Source organism: Dendropsophus ebraccatus, chromosome 9 (assembly GCF_027789765.1).
Source record: "Dendropsophus ebraccatus isolate aDenEbr1 chromosome 9, aDenEbr1.pat, whole genome shotgun sequence".
Taxonomy (NCBI): Eukaryota; Metazoa; Chordata; class Amphibia; order Anura; family Hylidae; genus Dendropsophus; species Dendropsophus ebraccatus.
In genome coordinates this window covers 99915507-99934428 of record NC_091462.1, presented here as the reverse complement: position 1 = coordinate 99934428, position 18922 = coordinate 99915507, and the positions used below count along the sequence as shown (strand labels likewise).

At 51.0% G+C, this 18922-nt stretch overlaps 2 protein-coding genes across 8 annotated transcripts in view; one reads left to right on the top strand and one right to left on the bottom strand.

The window, feature by feature from the left end:
• Window positions 1-4064: 4064 nt before the first annotated feature.
• On the bottom strand, window positions 4065-14547 carry NTHL1 (nth like DNA glycosylase 1). Of its 2 annotated transcripts, XM_069984040.1 has the most exons (7): window positions 14410-14547; window positions 8425-8642; window positions 6399-6569; window positions 5726-5885; window positions 5002-5107; window positions 4507-4678; window positions 4065-4133 (listed from the first exon to the last, which is right to left on the bottom strand). In XM_069984040.1, exons 1-6 carry the CDS (start codon window positions 14492-14494, stop codon window positions 4552-4554), a joined length of 867 nt encoding a protein of 288 aa, XP_069840141.1. In that variant the 5' UTR covers window positions 14495-14547; the 3' UTR covers window positions 4065-4133; window positions 4507-4551. The 2 variants fall into 2 exon arrangements, with proteins under 2 accessions (XP_069840141.1, XP_069840140.1); XM_069984039.1 differs by lacking the exon at window positions 4065-4133 and having other exon boundaries at window positions 4159-4678.
• A 37-nt stretch (window positions 14548-14584) lies between these two features.
• Window positions 14585-18922, top strand: part of TSC2 (TSC complex subunit 2) — a 49156-nt gene continuing 44818 nt past the window's right edge. For all 6 annotated transcript variants that reach the window (XM_069984031.1, XM_069984032.1, XM_069984030.1 and 3 more), the window contains exons 1-5: window positions 14585-14693; window positions 15802-15960; window positions 16315-16401; window positions 18078-18188; window positions 18581-18725. In XM_069984031.1, coding sequence (XP_069840132.1) covers window positions 15823-15960; window positions 16315-16401; window positions 18078-18188; window positions 18581-18725 — 481 coding nt within the window. In that variant the 5' untranslated portion in view covers window positions 14585-14693; window positions 15802-15822. The remainder of the gene's footprint in view (window positions 14694-15801; window positions 15961-16314; window positions 16402-18077; window positions 18189-18580; window positions 18726-18922) is intronic.

Sequence of the window (18922 nt, the reverse complement as noted above, 5' to 3'; positions counted from 1 at the left end):
GACTTTAGTATCATGTTAGTTGTTTGGAGCAGCTTTGAGAGGCACAATATGAGGATCACTGGCCAGAAGCTGTCAGAGCAGGATGAGAGTTGTAGGTTCATAACAGAAGAAGGGACTCCGGACTGGGTAACACTAGTCTAAGGCTGACAGGGTATTGGGAGTTGTAGAGCTTCCTAAGAGTAAGAGGTCCTTGGGTTACAAAACTATGACGGACATTTGTCAAGGGATGATGGGAGTTGTAGATTTGCATCTGTAAGAGATCCTCTAGTTGGGAACACTGGCTGAAGGTTGTCAGGGCATGATGGAAGTTGTATTTTTATAGCTGCTAAAAAACTACTAACTATGGAACATTGAACAAGAGTTGTAGCTTCATAATAATAAGAGTGTCGGGTTAGAGAACACTGGCTGAAGGTTGTCAGGACATGATGAGAGTTGTCCGCTTTACAAGCATAAAGGAACTTCAGGTTAGAGAACACTGGCTGAAGGTTGTCAGGGCATGATGAGGGTTGTAGCTTTTTAGCAGGGGGAGAGTCACAGATTTGGGGGGGGGGGCACTGCCTTAGACCTTCACTCAAAAAAAATGTAGCATTTAACCCTGTGTTCTGTTAATACCTCTTATATCCAGGATTACCAAGTGGGTGAGATCACGTCCATCTGAAAGCTCCTCTTACTAAATCTATGGACCTTACGCTGACCCAGGAATGCTGTTTTAATCACGTCGGGGGGGGGGGGGGGGGGGGGGGGATTAGGTAGATTCTGGCCAAATAAAATATCTTTTTACAATAATTCTTTTCCATGAAAAACAACAACAAAAGAAGTTTCCCTCCTAGGTTTCTAGAGCTGTGCTGCCCCCTAGAGGCCATAAGGAAAATGCTTGGGTTCTGCAAGCCAGGCAGAAATATTACCAGATATTGGATAAAACAATGTGCTTCTATTGTGCAATGTGTGGGATATGTACCCAGGAGGCCGTCAGCTTTATAATTCAGCCCTTTTTTTTATTGAGCTTTGATTCTTAGACCACACCAGGGAGTTGGAGGAAGACGTATATTGTAAGGTTTTCTGATGATCGCTCCATCACACCGCACCAATAATTGTTCCACTTTCCATTCTTGACCTTTTAAGTCACCTCAACCAGACGTCATTTAAGATGTAGTTGCGTTACCCTCACGTGATGCAGTTTTAGGGCTTATGGTGGCCACATGTTGATACAGCTGTACACAGTCAGACTAGGGTGAGATAAGTGAAGAGGTCTAAACAATGGACGTAACATAGTCAATTACTGAACATTCCAGATTGTTTGAGCGGAGATCTTAGGACTGCTCTGTGGGGGGTGCCTCTTTACATATTTGTCACCACACAGCAGCCTATGGACCAATTGCATTAGTATCCACTGTGAGGGGGCGCTTACCTTCACTCATTCCGCTAGATGCACATACCGCGGCATTTAGCGCAATTCCTGACCCCATCACTCCGCATTAGGATTGGGCTTAGTGCAATTTCTCAATATTCTGCCATCATTCAGCATTTTAGGTTGAGCAGGCCCCGATCACTTAGCATCGAGATTTAGCTTAGGCCAGTTTGGATTGAGCATGGTGCCATTTTTCAGTGGCCCCCCATTACTCAGCATTGAGGTTCAGCTCGGTCCCATCACTTAGCCTTGAGGTCGAGTTTGGGCCTTTCATTCACCATTGAGGTCGACCTCTGGCCATCACTCAGCATTGAGGTCGACCTCGGGCCCATCACTCAGCATTGAGGTTGCGCTCGGCCCCATCACTGAGCCTTGAGGTCAGCCTGGGTCCATCAGTCAGCACTGAGGTTGACCTCTGGTCATTCACTCAGCACTGAACTTGAATTTGGGCCCATCACTTAGCACTTAGGTCGACCTCTGGTCCATCACTCAGCAGTGAGGTCGACCTCTGGTCCATCACTCAGCATTGAGGTTCAGCTTGGTGTCATTCTTCAACCTGGTCACATCTCAGCACCAAGGTTGAGCACAGCCCCATCACTAACCAGTGAGATTCAAATTGCTTCCATCACTAACCAGTGAGGTTCTGATTGCTTCCATCACTAACCAGTGAGGTTGAGCTCCCATCACTCTGCCTTTATCTTGAGACACAGAGCCCATCACAGTGTTCAGGTCGAGTAGGATCTTCAGTCACTTGGATCTCATCATTCCACATCTTTGTAAGCAGGACCAAGACTTTCTATAAAATGAATGTGCACCATTACATGGAAAGCTTATGGAAGGTGACCCCCATGGGCCATTCTATTGGGTTATACTGCAGCTATGCAGACCGGCCATTGCTGTATAAGACTGAAGGTGTGTGCTGGCGCTCTGGACAGGAAGCATCAGAAGCGGTGATCACCCATGGCCTGTATCACTCATCCTTCCTCACTAACACTGAAGTGCCGACCATAACCGTGGGTGCTCAATGGACGCTGTAGAATGTGGATGAAAGCGTGGAGACGGCATGTTATATAGGACGATATATGAAGGACGCGGCGTTGGATGTAGTTCGTGACTATATTTTTAACAAACTGATGGATTTTTTTTATGGACGTAGAGTTATTTTAAGTGTTCTAAAACCTGACCACTATGGCTGAAATGTGCCCGGCTAACGCCACTGTATCCTACAGCATATCTCACCAGCACAGCAGGCCCCTAATGGCTGCCCCCTGCTGGTAGAGTCGGAGGTCTGCAGTATAGTTTTGTATGGCGGACTGTTTTTGTTTTTTTTTGATAGAAGAGATAGCCAGGAGACCTCTGCCCCGCACGCGGCCATTACGCTGCCTATATGTAGCTCTGTTTGGAATCATATTTTTGTACTTTTAAAAACCTGTAATTATGTAAGGCACATATCTGATAACATTTATCTATGACACACCACATATTGTACTGCTATGTGCATAATAAAGGCTTTCCCAAGTACCCGGCTGTTACGTGGGCCTCATTCTGTGCCTTGGTCACATATTACAGGGCTGAGACATAACCAGACCTGAGGGCAGATCGGTCACAAGGGGTATTCCCACCTCAAGCATTTTCGGCATAAATCCAGGATATGCTATAGTTCTGTGATTCTCAAATGTTTCCTCTTTTCAATTCCATTTGGCTGTGTCAGTACTAGCGCTAACTTTTAAACAGTTGGGGAGCACCCAGTATCATAATTAAAGAGTAGTTAACAAAACAAAAATGTTTCTTTCAAATCAACTGATCCCAGCAAGTGCCAGAGATTTGTAATTTACTTCTATTTAAAATGAAGTAGTGTATTTGTTCCAGTCTGACACAGTGCTCTTTGCTGCCACATCTGTCCATGTCAGGAACTGTCCAGACCAGTAGCTAATTCCCATAAAAAAAACTCTCCTCCTCTTCAGACTGGAAAGAATACATCACTTCCTGCAGGTAATACAGCAGCTGATAAGTACTGGAAGACTGGAGATTTTTCATAGTAAATTACAAATCTCTGCCACTTTCTGGCAACAGTTGATTTGAAAGATTTTTTTTTTTTGGTGGAGTACCCCTTTAAAGGGGTAGTGCGGCGCTAAACAATTATTCACTAAATAACACACATTACAAAGTAATACAACTTTGTAATGTATGTTATGTTAGTGAATCGCTCCCTTCCCTGTGTTTCCCCCCACCCACACCAGACCCGGAAGTGTAGTGCTCTATACATACCTGCTTCTTGCCGACCCCCGACCGCCATGTTGTGCCAATGATGTCATCTTCAGACGGACGGCCGAACCGCTCCGACTGTTCCTAGTGCCGGCCGCCCTCTGCCGCGTCATCAGCTACTCAGCCGGATTGACATCATTGGCACAAGATGGTGGACGGGGGTCGGCAAGAAGCAGGTGTGTATAGAGCACTACACTTCCGGGTCTGGTGTGGGTGGGGGGAAAAAGGGGAAGGGGGCGATTCACTAACATAACATACATTACAAAGTTGTAGAACTTTGTAATGTGTGTTATTTAGTGAATAATTGTTTAGCGCAGCACTACCCCTTTAAGGGGGGACTTTATTATTAAGCTCCTTGGATTTCTGCAAAATATGTGGCTTTTTCCAGGTTTCCAGGTTTGCTGAATTTATTAAGAGGCGTGATGTGAATACCCAGACCAATGAAACTTTTGACATGTCTCTGTCAAAAAAAAAAAAAAAAAAAGAAATGTCACAACTTTTATTAATAAAACATAAAGCTATACAGTGTATTTACACAAGAAAATCATAGTGTGGTTAGGACTATAGAGCTGTACCCTAAGCTATTCTTTTCGCTGGAAGGATCCCTCCTTGATCACTAATCTGCCAGCAAGTGTTGAGTTTGCCTGCAGTGCCTCCGCAGGGCAAATGAGGTATTACAGGTTTAGAGAAACCAATGGCTTGTTCGTCAAATTCATGGCCATACTGGGTCCCTCAGAGAAAGATGCTTATTGTAGCCACAGTCTGATCTGCTTAATAGAATGGGAGACCCCCTGCATTTTGTAGATATACCAGACAGACCCTTTATACGCAACTAATAAACTTCCAAGAGGATTCATCTTCCAGTCTCCATTTCTCTGTCACTTCTTCTTCTTCGCTCCAGGGCAGATGTCTCTGTTCAGGCAGTCGGAGCATCGGGGGGACACGGGGAGGCAAACCTGCTGCCCAAACCCCACCAATAGCCAATTGATTTCACTCCACAGATCCCTATGGACAAAAAGAGGTCACTTCTATCAGATCAGGGGGTTGTTCAGGCATTATGCCCATGTCACTGCCCCTACCACACATCATCAGAATACTCATATCCTGAAATACTCTGCACTGCTGAAGACCTTGACCTTACTATTATCTAACTCATCATTTGCCCATCCTTACTGCCAGCATCACATATGGCGGATCCATCACACCTACAAGATCCACACACTCCACTCCTGAAATACTCTGTGCTGCCGGGGCACTGACCATTAAAATCAAGATGTGACTTTCCACAGCAGAATGACCAGACCATTTATGACCAGCCTGACCCTCACCTTGGCAGCCAATCCTCGAGGGCCACACGAGTGTCTTCAGGAGTCTTAGTTTCTTTCTTCACCCACTTCAGTCTGTTGGAAATACGATGTACGTGAGTGTCCACACCTGAGGAGACAGGAGGCCATCACAGACTACAAGTCTCACGTTGTCCAGCGTTACAAAACAAGGCTGCTAACGTAATAAAACAGCGCCACATCTGTCCTTAGGTTGCATGTGGTATTGCAACTCAGCCCCTATTCACCGAGTTACTAGAAAAATCCATAGAGCTCTGTTTGGAAAAGCGCAGCCATGTTTTTCCAATCCTGAACTACCCCTTTAAGTGTGTTGTATAAGGGTGCCTTAACACAGATTTATCTGACAGATTTTGAAAGCCAAAGCCAGGAATGGATTTGAGAAGAGGATAAATCTCAGTCTTTTCTTTATGACCTGTTCCCTGTGCATAGTCTGTTCCTGGTTTTGGTTTCAAAAATCTGTCAGATAAATCTGTCTGTGTAAAGGATACCTAACAAATTATTGGGATTTCCAGGCTATCAGGTGCCAGATCAATGGACATTCACTGGGTATACAATTATCCAAGGAAACCATTTCATTCCACTGAATCTAGAGGAAACTGCTCAGTGTGAATGTGACCTGTATGGATTGTGGTGATTGAAAATCATGATAATAAATTAAAGGTATCTGAAATGGAAACAGTCAGCAATCTGGATCCAGTCTCATCCTTACCGATTCCAGAAACCTTGTTCCAGGCAATATCCATAATCAGATGAGCCATTTTAGGTCCTACTCCGGGAAGCTTTACCAGCTCTGCTACATTATCAGGAATGTCGCCACCGTACTGCTCCTGAAGTATCTCCGTGGTCTTCTTTATGTATTTCACCTTACTCTATGGTAAGAAATCAAGATTAAAGGAATTGTTCAGTTTTGTCGGGTCTCTAAAGACAAGTTCCATAATATGAAACACTCAACTATTAGCTGTGTCTTCTGTTTATCCCACAGTGGCCACTACTGGCGAAATGTGGTACTGTAAATGTCCATTCCAGTACATGAATGACCATGTTATTTATGATCACGATGAGTCCTCCAGAGCAGTAACCACTCTTTACAGCAGCTCTTAGTGGTGCGTTTACACAGAGAGATTTATCTGACAGATTTTAGAAGCCAAAGCCAGGAATGGATTTGGAAAGAGGAGATATCTCAATCTTTCCTTTACGACCTGTTCCCTGTTCATAGTCTGTTCCTGGCTTTGGCTTCAAAAATCTGTCAGATAAATCTCTGTGTAAACACACCATAGCTCTTGCTAATAAACAGGGATTCTAGAGAGACCACTCCCTTAATTCAGAGAGTTTTACAGCCAAGACTGGCATTGTCTACCACCACGTCACCATCATTCTGTCACCTTCCAGAATCCCACAGGATAGATAAGTTTCCCCAGTGTCTCTTCGTCCGTCTCCAGTATCTTGTCCACGGTCAGGCCATGTTCTCGTAATCTGGTCATGGCCGCTGAGGTCACCTGGTCCTTTGTTTGGCTGGACAGCATGAGGGACAGCAGGACCTGGTAGCGCATCACCTGTAAAGAAACAAAGCGGGTGATCAATTACTGCTGGAAATAACTAGGCTGTAACCCCCAAATACATCAGCACCCATCCACAATGATCCCCTCATCTCCTACTCTGGTCTGTGTCTATAATCTGTATATATATATATATATATATATATATATATATAGTGAGAATGCTGCTTATCTTAAACCTATCAATTATAGGATATTACTAAGCACATACAAAGTACATCAGACAAGTAGATGGCGCCAGATATGCCATAAATAAGGGGCATTTAAATCCAGACATACAGGGTATATACACCTATATATGTGTACAGCTTTTATCTGGGTAGTGCGGCAGGGGACATGATTTTACTGGCATTCCAGCATGTGGACCATAAAGCAACCATCTGGCTCCAGTATGTTTGGAGAATGCAGGACCTGCTGGGAGTTATAGTTCCACCACAATGGCTGAAGCGCCACAGGTTGGGGATCTCTGGTGTAATACATTCACACTGCAGACATGGCAACCACATGCCCATAGATCAGCAGCAGGCGTTGTGGATACCAGTGCTGCCCTCCTGTACTGGGGCCAGTCCCCACCATCTGCTGCTCTGTCTGGCATAGGCTCCTAGTAAAACAAGAACCTGCTGCAAGATTAAAGGGGCTCTATAACCCTCCCTGCTGTAACTTTTATAGCATGTAAGAGGGGAAGGGGGGTGTCTACTGCTCAGCTACCCCCTCTATTGTACAAAGATGAAAGGTGCAAAGACTGAAAGACTGGGTGTCACTGACAATGATGGAACTGCAGCCGGAAAAGTTAAATCTTGAGAACAAAATAATGATTGTATATACCTAACACACTGCAAACCTCGAACACGGTACATAAAGTGTACAGCGATTGGTATATACTGCCATCTACTGGTCACTGTTGGTAAAGCATTTTAAACTTTTATAGGTGTTCTATCAATAATCAGGTAACAAAGTCACTTGTGTCCAAAAAGTGGGAAATCATGAAGTAAACCACACAGAAAACACTCAATGATAAAATAAAGACCTGCGGTGGTCCGAGGATGGGCCGGCCCCCAACTCTGTGGATGGATTTACCTTCACAGCACCAAGCTGGACCCACTAAGATTAACCCATGTCGGTGCCCAGAACTCTGTGTCGCTGATCCATACCTTAGCTGTAGAAGCTCTCCATCAACATCATGCTGCACATTACCATTGGACCTTGTTTGAGCTTCCCTCCAATATCCGGCTGGCATGAAACACCACTACCTCATGACCCTCTACACCCCACAAGCGGCCTGTGAGTATTTCCCATCTGGCACCTGGTCAGGAAAAATAGCCACTTATTGTAGTCCTGTGGCCACTGACCCCAGTGATCTTAACAAATTGGCCACTATACCTGAACTCCCCAAAACAAACCAGGTAAGTATCACACGACTATGATTACACACACACATGGTTTTGGTCCTGGGACTAATTCTTACAACATATTTGGGGTCAAGAAGGAATTTTTCCCTCTTACTAAAAATCAAATCTCTTTTTTTTGCCCCTTTACATCTTAGGGTCTTTACAATATTTTTGCATATTGAGCACGCAGACGAGCAGTAGCCGATTTCTCTGTGTTGGAACCGGCAGGAGGTGGTAAGTATTGGGGGCTCTATTGGGGGTTGTGTGGATTCTGCCAGGGGTGCCAGGGTCCCTTTCAGCCTCTTTTCCTATGTTGTCACCATACATGCACCCACAGACTGTGAGCCTATACCACAATACCCATCTATGACACCCTCACAGGAGATCAGCAGTGCTCAGCAGTGGCATTATCACATCAAAATCCACAGCAGAAAACCCATGTGGGTGTATGTAGGAGGTGTTACCTGTGGCCCGGCCTTCTGATCAAAACATTTCTCTGCCCCCATCTGATCCACAGGGGCGTCACGGTCGCTCCTCATCTGCCGGATGTTCTCCAGTTGTTTGCTCCAGTTCTTTGGTTCCCACTTAAGCTTCTTGTCAGTCTCATCTGTTGCCTCATATTCTACCTGTATCCTTCTCTTACCGCCTGCCGCTCCTGAGGATGAGGCCTTCACAGCCGGGCCTGAAAACAAGTCACCAGATGGGGGGATTTAGCAGAAGAATCACCAAGCAATCCCCTTATTTATTCAGGTGAGGTGACAGGCCCATCTCATCCCTGATCCCTTCTATTAGGTGCAGCCGCCTCGGCCCCCATTACCTTCTACAGCAGGGATGAGAAACTTTCAGCCGTCCAGCTGTTGCAAAACTACAATTCCCATCACGTCCAAAAAGCCTAAGCTAAAACTTCAGCTGTCCAGGCATGATGGGAATTGTAGTTTTTGCAAAAGCTGGAATGCCAAATGTTCCACCTCGGCATTAGGTGCAGCCGCCTTGCCCCCCCCATTCCCTGCTATTAGGTGCTGCCGCCTCAGCCCCCATTCCCTTCTATTAGGGGCAGCCTCGGCCCCCCATTGCCTTCTATTAGGTGCAGCCGCCTTGGCCCACCATTCCCTTCTATTAGATGCAGCCACCTCGGCCCCCATTCTCTTCTATTAGATGCAGCCGCCTCGGCCCCCCCCCCATTCCCTTCTATTAGATGCAGTCGCCTCGGCCCCCCCCATTCCCTTCTATTAGATGCAGCCGCCTCGGCCCCTATTCCCTTCTATTAGGTGCAGCCACCTCAGCCCCCCCCTATTCCCTTCTATTAGGTGCAGCCACCTCAGCCCCCCCCCCCATTCCCTTCTATTAGGTGCAGCCACCTCAGCCCCCCCCATTCCCTTCTATTAGATGCAGCCACCTCAGCCCCCCCCCCCATTCCCTTCTATTAGGTGCAGCCGCCTCGCCCCCCCCCCCATTCCCTTCTATTAGGTGCAGCCGCCTCGGCCCCCCCCCCCATTCCCTTCTATTAGATGCAGCCACCTCAGCCCCCCCCCCATTCCCTTCTATTAGGTGCAGCCGCCTCGGCCCCCATTCCCTTCTATTAGGTGCAGCCACCTCAGCCCCCCCCCCATTCCCTTATATTAGGTGCAGCCGCCTCGGCCCCCATTCCCTTCTATTAGGTGCAGCCACCTCAGCCCCCCCCCTTATTCCCTTCTATTAGATGCAGCCACCTCAGCCCCCCCCCCATTCCCTTCTATTAGGTGCAGCCGCCTCGCCCCCCCCCATTCCCTTCTATTAGATGCAGCCGCCTCGGCCCCCCCCCCCATTCCCTTCTATTAGATGCAGCCACCTTGGCCCCCCCATTCCCTTCTATTAGATGCAGCTGCCTCGGCCCCCCCCCCCATTCCCTTCTATTAGATGCAGCCGCCTCGGCCCCCCCATTCCCTTCTATTAGATGCAGCCGCCTCGGCCCCCCATTCCCTTCTATTAGATGCAGCCGCCTCGGCCCCCCCCCCATTCCCTTCTATTAGATGCAGCCACCTCAGGCCCCCCCCATTCCCTTCTATTAGGTGCAGCCACCTCAGCCCCCCCCCCATTCCCTTCTATTAGGTGCAGCCGCCTCGGCCCCCCCATTCCCTTCTATTAGGTGCAGCCACCTCAGCCCCCCCCCCCTTCCCTTCTATTAGTGCAGCCGCCTCAGCCCCCCCCCCCATTCCCTTCTATTAGGTGCAGCCGCCTCAGCCCCCCCCTATTCCCTTCTATTAGATGCAGCCGCCTCGGCCCCCCCCCATTCCCTTCTATTAGATGCAGCCACCTCGGCCCCCATTCCCTTCTATTATATGCAGCCACCTCGGCCCCCCCATTCCCTTCTATTAGGTGCAGCCACCTCAGCCCCCCCATTCCCTTCTATTAGGTGCAGCCACCTCAGCCCCCCCCATTCCCTTCTATTAGGTGCAGCCGCCTCGGCCCCCCCATTCCCTTCTATTAGATGCAGCCGCCTCGGTCCCTCCCCCATTCCCTTCTATTAGATGCAGCCGCCTCGGCCCCCCCCCCCCATTCCCTTCTATTAGATGCAGCCACCTCAGCCCCCCCCATTCCCTTCTATTAGGTGCAGCCGCCTCGGCCCCCCCATTCCCTTCTATTAGATGCAGCCACCTCAGCCCCCCCCATTCCCTTCTATTAGGTGCAGCCGCCTCGGCCCCCCCATTCCCTTCTATTAGGTGCAGCCGCCTCGGTCCCCCCCCCATTCCCTTCTATTAGATGCAGCCGCCTCGGTCCCCCCCCCCATTCCCTTCTATTAGATGCAGCCACCTCGGCCCCCCCACCATTCCCTTCTATTAGATGCAGCCGCCTCGGCCCCCCCATTCCCTTCTATTAGATGCAGCCGCCTCGGCCCCCCCCATTCCCTTCTATTAGGTGCAGCCACCTCAGCCCCCCCATTCCCTTCTATTAGGTGCAGCCACCTCAGCCCCCCCATTCCCTTCTATTAGGTGCAGCCACCTCAGCCCCCCCATTCCCTTCTATTAGGTGCAGCCGCCTCGGCCCCCCCATTCCCTTCTATTAGATGCAGCCGCCTCGGTCCCTCCCCCATTCCCTTCAATTAGATGCAGCCGCCTCGGCCCCCCCATTCCCTTCTATTAGATGCAGCCGCCTCGCCCCCCCCCCATTCCCTTCTATTAGGTGCAGCCGCCTCGGCCCCCCCATTCCCTTCTATTAGGTGCAGCCACCTCAGCCCCCCCCCATTCCCTTCTATTAGGTGCAGCCACCTCGGCCCCTATTCCCTTCTATTAGATGCAGCCACCTCAGCCCCCCCCCATTCCCTTCTATTAGGTGCAGCCACCTCAGCCCCCCCCATTCCCTTCTATTAGGTGCAGCCGCCTCGGCCCCCCCATTCCCTTCTATTAGGTGCAGCCGCCTCGGTCCCCCCCCCATTCCCTTCTATTAGATGCAGCCGCCTCGGTCCCCCCCCCATTCCCTTCTATTAGATGCAGCCACCTCGGCCCCCCCCATTCCCTTCTATTAGATGCAGCCGCCTCGGCCCCCCCCCCATTCCCTTCTATTAGATGCAGCCGCCTCGCCCCCCCCCATTCCCTTCTATTAGATGCAGCCGCCTCGGTCCCCCCCCCATTCCCTTCTATTAGATGCAGCCGCCTCGGCCCCCCCCCCATTCCCTTCTATTAGGTGCAGCCGCCTCAGCCCCCCCCCCATTCCCTTCTATTAGGTGCAGCCGCCTCGGCCCCCATTCCCTTCTATTAGGTGAAGCCCCCCCCCCCCCCATTCCCTTCTATTAGATGCAGCCGCCTCGGCCCCCCATTCCCTTCTATTAGGTGCAGCCGCCTCGGTCCCCCCCCCCATTCCCTTCTATTAGGTGCAGCCGCCTCGGTCCCCCCCCCCATTCCCTTCTATTAGATGCAGCCGCCTCGGTCCCCCCCCCATTCCCTTCTATTAGATGCAGCCACCTCGGCCCCCCCACCATTCCCTTCTATTAGATGCAGCCGCCTCGGCCCCCCCCCATTCCCTTCTATTAGATGCAGCCGCCTCGGCCCCCCCATTCCCTTCTATTAGGTGCAGCCACCTCAGCCCCCCCATTCCCTTCTATTAGGTGCAGCCACCTCAGCCCCCCCATTCCCTTCTATTAGGTGCAGCCACCTCAGCCCCCCCCATTCCCTTCTATTAGGTGCAGCCGCCTCGGCCCCCATTCCCTTCTATTAGATGCAGCCGCCTCGGTCCCTCCCCCATTCCCTTCAATTAGATGCAGCCACCTCGGCCCCCCCATTCCCTTCTATTAGATGCAGCCGCCTCGCCCCCCCCCCCCATTCCCTTCTATTAGGTGCAGCCGCCTCGGCCCCCCCATTCCCTTATATTAGGTGCAGCCGCCTCGGCCCCCATTCCCTTCTATTAGATGCAGCCACCTCAGCCCCCCCCCATTCCCTTCTATTAGGTGCAGCCACCTCAGCCCCCCCCATTCCCTTCTATTAGATGCAGCCGCCTCGGCCCCCCCATTCCCTTCTATTAGGTGCAGCCGCCTCGGTCCCCCCCCCATTCCCTTCTATTAGATGCAGCCGCCTCGGCCCCCCCCATTCCCTTCTATTAGATGCAGCCGCCTCGCCCCCCCCCCATTCCCTTCTATTAGATGCAGCCGCCTCGCCCCCCCCCCATTCCCTTCTATTAGATGCAGCCGCCTCGGTCCCCCCCCCATTCCCTTCTATTAGATGCAGCCGCCTCGGCCCCCCCATTCCCTTCTATTAGGTGCAGCCCCCCCCCCCCATTCCCTTCTATTAGATGCACCGCCTCGGCCCCCCCATTCCCTTCTATTAGATGCAGCCCCCCCCCCCCCATTCCCTTCTATTAGATGCAGCCACCTCAGCCCCCCCCCATACCCTTCTATTAGGTGCAGCCGCCTCGGTCCCCCCCCCATTCCCTTCTATTAGATGCAGCCCCCCCCCCCCCCATTCCCTTCTATTAGATGCAGCCACCTCAGCCCCCCCCATTCCCTTCTATTAGATGCAGCCGCCTCGGTCCCCCCCCCCCTCCCTTCTATTAGATGCAGCCGCCTCGGTCCCCCCCCCATTCCCTTCTATTAGATGCAGCCGCCTCGGCCCCCCCCATTCCCTTCTATTAGATGCAGCCGCCTCGCCCCCCCCCCCCATTCCCTTCTATTAGATGCAGCCGCCTCGCCCCCCCCCCATTCCCTTCTATTAGATGCAGCCGCCTCGGTCCCCCCCCCATTCCCTTCTATTAGATGCAGCCGCCTCGGCCCCCCCATTCCCTTCTATTAGGTGCAGCCCCCCCCCCCATTCCCTTCTATTAGATGCAGCCGCCTCGGCCCCCCCATTCCCTTCTATTAGATGCAGCCCCCCCCCCCATTCCCTTCTATTAGGTGCAGCCGCCTCGGCCCCCCCATTCCCTTCTATTAGATGCAGCCCCCCCCCCCCATTCCCTTCTATTAGGTGCAGCCACCTCAGCCCCCCCCCATTCCCTTCTATTAGGTGCAGCCACCTCGGCCCCCCCCATTCCCTTCTATTAGATGCAGCCGCCTCGGCCCCCCCATTCCCTTCTATTAGATGCAGCCCCCCCCCCATTCCCTTCTATTAGGTGCAGCCGCCTCGGCCCCCCCATTCCCTTCTATTAGATGCAGCCACCTCGGCCCCCCCACCATTCCCTTCTATTAGATGCAGCCGCCTCGGCCCCCCCATTCCCTTCTATTAGATGCAGCCACCTCAACCCCCCCCCCCCCCCATTCCCTTCTATTAGGTGCAGCCGCCTCGGCCCCCCCCCCCATTCCCTTCTATTAGGTGCAGCCGCCTCGGCCCCCCCATTCCCTTCTATTAGATGCAGCCCCCCCCCCATTCCCTTCTATTAGGTGCAGCCACCTCAGCCCCCCCCATTCCCTTCTATTAGATGCAGCCACCTCAGCCCCCCCCCCCCCATTCCCTTCTATTAGGTGCAGCCGCCTCGGCCCCCATTCCCTTCTATTAGGTGCAGCCGCCTCGGCCCCCCCATTCCCTTCTATTAGATGCAGCCCCCCCCCCATTCCCTTCTATTAGGTGCAGCCGCCTCGGCCCCCCCCCCCCATTCCCTTCTATTAGGTGCAGCCACCTCGGCCCCTATTCCCTCAAAACTACAATCCCCATCATACCTGGACAGCCAAAGTTTTAGCTTTGGCTGTCCAGGCATGATGGTAATTGTAGTTTGAGGCCCAAAGGTTCCCTATCCTTGCTTTACGATATGCTGCAGAATTAATGGACCTAAAACTGCATCAAATTGAGCAACACTGATTTACACATCAAACTGCCCTATAACATTGATATATGGTGAGCATGCGCAATGAATAAGGTACAGCAGCGTTCCCCAACTTAAGACTGATCCAAAACTACAACTCCCAGCATGCATTGACTGCCCTAGGCGTGCTGGGAGTTGTAGTTTTGGAGCAGCTGGTGAGCCCCACACTACACCCTTCTGCCTCTCACCTGCAGCCTCCTCAGCCTTCTTCTTACTCTTTCCCCCTTCTAGTATCTTCCTCCCGCTCCTGGTGGTGATTCTTCCAGCGCTCATATTTCCCCCCTCACATGTTCGAGCTGCCTCAGAAAACTACATCTCCCAGCAGCCCTCTCTAACAGAGCGCGGCACGTGACCTGCCATGTGGGCGGGGCGCTGGACTGAAGTGGGCGGCGTCTGCAGGCCCAGAAGCCAAGAGCTGAAGTAGAGAGCGCTGGCCGGGCGTCCGGGTGACAGGAGGGCGGCGGAGCTCCAGGTGGGTGCGGGGCGTCCTGCGGGCTGTAGCAGGGGGCGCTGCCGGGCCTGTCCTGTGCGCCTCCTCGGGCTTGTTTACCTTGTGGCGCTGTGTATACAGTGCTCCTAGCGGGACCGCAGCGCTTTGCACTTTCTATCGCTGTTGTTTTGCGCTAGGTTCACACTCTGCGTCATTTATTGCTGCATTCTGCGGCCCCTGACTGTCACTAAGCTACAAATCTCAGCCTGGCCCGGGGTATGCTGGGACTTGTAGTCCTGGGGAAGTGACTGCAATAAACTGTAACCGTGCTTGCTGTCAGTGAGTGGAAGAAGGTGTGGGGAGGAGCTGCTGCAGCACCTCTTGCTATTGCCCCCCCCCTTGCTGATTATATATAGGTCTGCTGCTTTATCTTCTTGTTACTGACACTCCTGCTGCAGCACCTCTTGCTATTGCCCCTTCAGCTTATAATATGTATATCTGCTATACTACCTTCTTATTACTGACACTCCTGCTGCTGCAGCACCTCTTTGGAGTCATGTTACTGCAGCCATACACTGCTGCTGCAGCACCTCTTTGGAGTCATGTTACTGCAGTCATACACTGCTGCTACTGCACCTCTTAGTACTTGCCCTCTATCTCTTGCTATTGCTGTTTGCGCCCCCTAGCTGCTGAGGCCCTCATGGCACTTTTGCCCCCTAGCTGCCGCAGCTTTTTTTCACCCTTGCTATTGCTGCGGCATCCTTTGCTTGTTGCGCCCCCTAGCTGCTGAGGCCCTCATGGCACTTTTGCCCCCTAGCTGCCGCAGCTTTTTTTCACCCTTGCTATTGCTGCGGCATCCTTTGCTTGTTGCGCCCCCTAGCTGCTGAGGCACCTCATTGCACTTTTGCCCCCAAGCTGCCACTTTTTTTTTTTTTTTTTCACCCTTGCTATTGCTGCAGCAATAAATTTTGCCACCACTATGATACTCCCTGATAACCCATATTCCAGCTGCTGCAGAACCTCTCTAAGAAGGAAGTGTTTCCTGTGCTGTCAGGGCACGGCATGCTGGGAGTTGTAGTCTCCCAATAGCTGGAGCACCACTATATATAGAGCACAAGTTACAGCGTTTTCCTTGCTCCTCTTCCCACAGGGTCCCCCTATCCCTGCAGCCATGGCGAGACAAATGGGCCGAGACCCCGGCCTGAAGGAGAAGGTGAAGATGTTCCTGGGCCTGGGGCCGTCACGTGGGAAGACCAAACACTCGGAATGGCGGCAGCCGGAGTATATCATCACCGCCGAGTTACTGAAAGTAAGAACCACAACCATTCAGACTTCACATATGTGGAAGCTGCTAATATCTTACTCCTAGGCCTGAAGCCTGAGGCTGCACTACTGAGACTTTGTCATTCCTGTCATTTACTGTGTTGTCATGGAAACCCAGAGGGCACCCAAATCACAGTCTAGATGGGTGATCCCCCAACCTGTTCCTCTCCAGCAGAATCCTGTCAGGGCATGCTGGGAGTTATAGTTCTGCAGCCAGGTTGGAGAGACTTGCAGTAATGTTATAACTCCTCCATGATGACACATTCCGTTCCGTTATGACAGGCCCCATATTACTATGTATCTGTTTGTCTCTGTTCACATTTTTTAATCTATTTTCCAGGAGCTGAGCCCAGAGAGCGCTCTGAGCGTCCGTGTCCGCGCCATGAATCAAGTCTGTGACCTGGCGAAAACCAAGAAATTTGAGGACGTGAGTGTGCTCTAGGATCTATCCCTTCACGGGTGGGGAACCTTGGCTCTCCAGCTCTAAGAAAACTGCAATTCCCATCATTCTAGGAGAGCCAAAGCTTTAACTGTCCAGGTACAATGGGAGTTGTAGTTTTGCAACAGCTGGCGAGTCAAGGTTCCCTACCCCTGCACATGAGAGAGTGTATATAAAAGTGTTACTGTCTCTTTAAAAAACAAAAACAAAAAAAACCTTTGCCATGACAAGTTTTGATCAGTCAAGATCTGGGTGTTCAGACTCCTACCGATCACTAGATATACCCAGGACCAGGAGAAGCGGCAGCTGAGTGCTTCACCCTGCGGCTCCTCGCTTGATTCATCTTGTTGTAGGTATGGAGCTCTATAGACTAACTATAGAACCTGACTTCTGCAGTGAGCAGGGGAGTGAAGCTCTCGGCCATGTGCTTCTCCCACCTCTATCTTGTGGGTTTCAACACCCATACCCCAACCACCTCAAAGTTTTGACATGTCTGTCATGGTAAGTAATGTTTTTTTTTTAAGGGACAGTAACGCTTTACAAATGCCAGGTTGTGAGACTAAGGGCCCTATTCCACCGGACGATTATCGTTCAGATTATCGTTAAGTCGTTCGAATCTAAGCGATAATTGTTCGGTTGAATAGCAGTTAACGATTAACGACCAAACGAGAAATCGCTGATCGCTTAAGACCTGGACCTATTTTTATTGTTGCTCGTTTGCAAGTCGTTCGCATTGAATTAGACGTCGTTCGCAGTAGTGATGAACGCAATAGCGATGACAAGACGGCCGCAAGAACGATCGTAAGTAACTATTATCGTTCCATGTAAATGGGTGAACGATTTCAGGTCATTCGCAATCGCTGTTGTTTATCGTTAACTATTATGGAAACGATAATTGTCCGGTGGAATAGGGCCCTTAGAGTGGAGCTGTGTTGTGAAACGTGAGGGATGAGCAATGCAGTCATGCGCTAAACTAAGGGCCCTATTCCACAGTAACGATAATCGTCCGGATCGGCCCCATTTGGCCCGATTCGGACGATTATCGTTCGGTGAAATAGAGAGAACGATCAGCCGATCGTTCATTTAAAATCATCGTTCCCCCACCGCGCATCGCTATGGTTGAATAGCGGTGCGCGGCGGGCGACCGACTATTTTAGATGAAGCATCATCATACATTACCTGGCTGCAGGGCTTCTTCTCCGCGCTGTCTTCATCCCCGGGTCCCTCGCGCTCTATCTTCTGAATGGCCGGAAGGCTGACGGAGCGCTCAGCCAATCACAGGCCGGGACCGCCGTGGCCTGTCAGCTGACCGGCCATTCAGAAGATAGAGCGCGGGGGACCCGGGGAGGAGACAGAGCGGAGGACAAGCCCTGCAGCCAGGTAATGTATTGCTGCAAGGACATCAGTAACGATGTCCTTGCAGCCCTCGCTCAACGATCATCGGGCCGTGGAATAGGCCCAGTAAACGAGCGGCAATCTAGCAGATCGCCGCCCGTTTACATCGTTGATCGGGCCCTCCTCGGCCCGTGAAATAGGACCCTTAATCTTACGGATTATAACGTAATAGAAATCTTCACTTGCGGTTGATTTGCTTTTATCTACGACCGGTTGTTTTGTGTTTTCTTTTCCTTGACCCTTCTGCGGTCTTCTCTGTATGATTCCAGCACGCAGTGGAAGCCATCTGGACGTCCGTTGCGGATCTGCTAGAACCCGATCAACCAGCAGAGGGCAGACTCAATGTGCTCACCCTATTGAAAGGTCTTGTTGTTGGACAGGTACTGTATAGTGCTAGTGCTGATCCACCTGGGAGACTCTAGCTGTTAGGAGACTACCACTCCTGGTATGCTGGGAGTTCTAGTTCTATGACAGCTGGACAGCAACCAGTGACTTAGTGTATGCTATATATATATATATGTCCTGTGGGGTGCCAACACTCGACACTTTATGCCGTTGAGCAGTTTGGTGGCCACACTACAGAGTATAGAGCCGACTGCTTCCAAACCCGTTCTCCCTGTAGTGTGGCCGCCTAACCACTGATTGGTGGTGGCACTATTGTCAGCCTATCTTGTGGATAGGCCTTTAATTTTTTTTTTTTTTTTTTTTTTTTTCTGGAATAACCCTTTTAGGAAATCTCTTCAAAAACCTAAATGATTCACCTTCTTTGTAGGGTGACCGGCTGGGGTTCCTCCGGGCTCACTTCTTCCATGTTATAAAGGATTACCCCACTAATGAAGACCTTGTGGAGAGGCTGGAGGTGTTCAAAGCGCTCACTGATAATGGCCGAGACATCACCTACCTGGAGGAAGAGCTGGGTAGGTGTCATGTAGTCTCTTCCCAGTCCCATCTTCTATCTTCTCCTGTCATCTGTGATCTGTTGGGGAATTCTGTCTGCGAGTCTTCTATTCTCTCTGTGCCCCCCAGAGGTCAAATGAAGTATTACACATCTTATACATACGGCTACAAGTTGATGTTTAGGATTAGGTAAACATTGCTATGTTTCTTCCAAAAA

What these genes read in the sequence shown, in the direction of transcription:
- NTHL1 (XM_069984040.1), bottom strand. Translation starts at nt 14,494, where the DNA reads ATGAGCGCTGGAAGAATCACCACCAGGAGCGGGAGGAAGATACTAGAA. An exon ending in GAAGGCTGAGGAGGCTGCAG is followed by an intron (nt 8,643 to 14,409) that starts GTGAGAGGCAGA and finishes ACTTGTTTTCAG; the next exon opens with GCCCGGCTGTGAAGGCCTCA. An exon ending in GAACAAGGTTTCTGGAATCG is followed by an intron (nt 5,108 to 5,725) that starts GTAAGGATGAGA and finishes CTGTCTCCTCAG; the next exon opens with GTGTGGACACTCACGTACAT.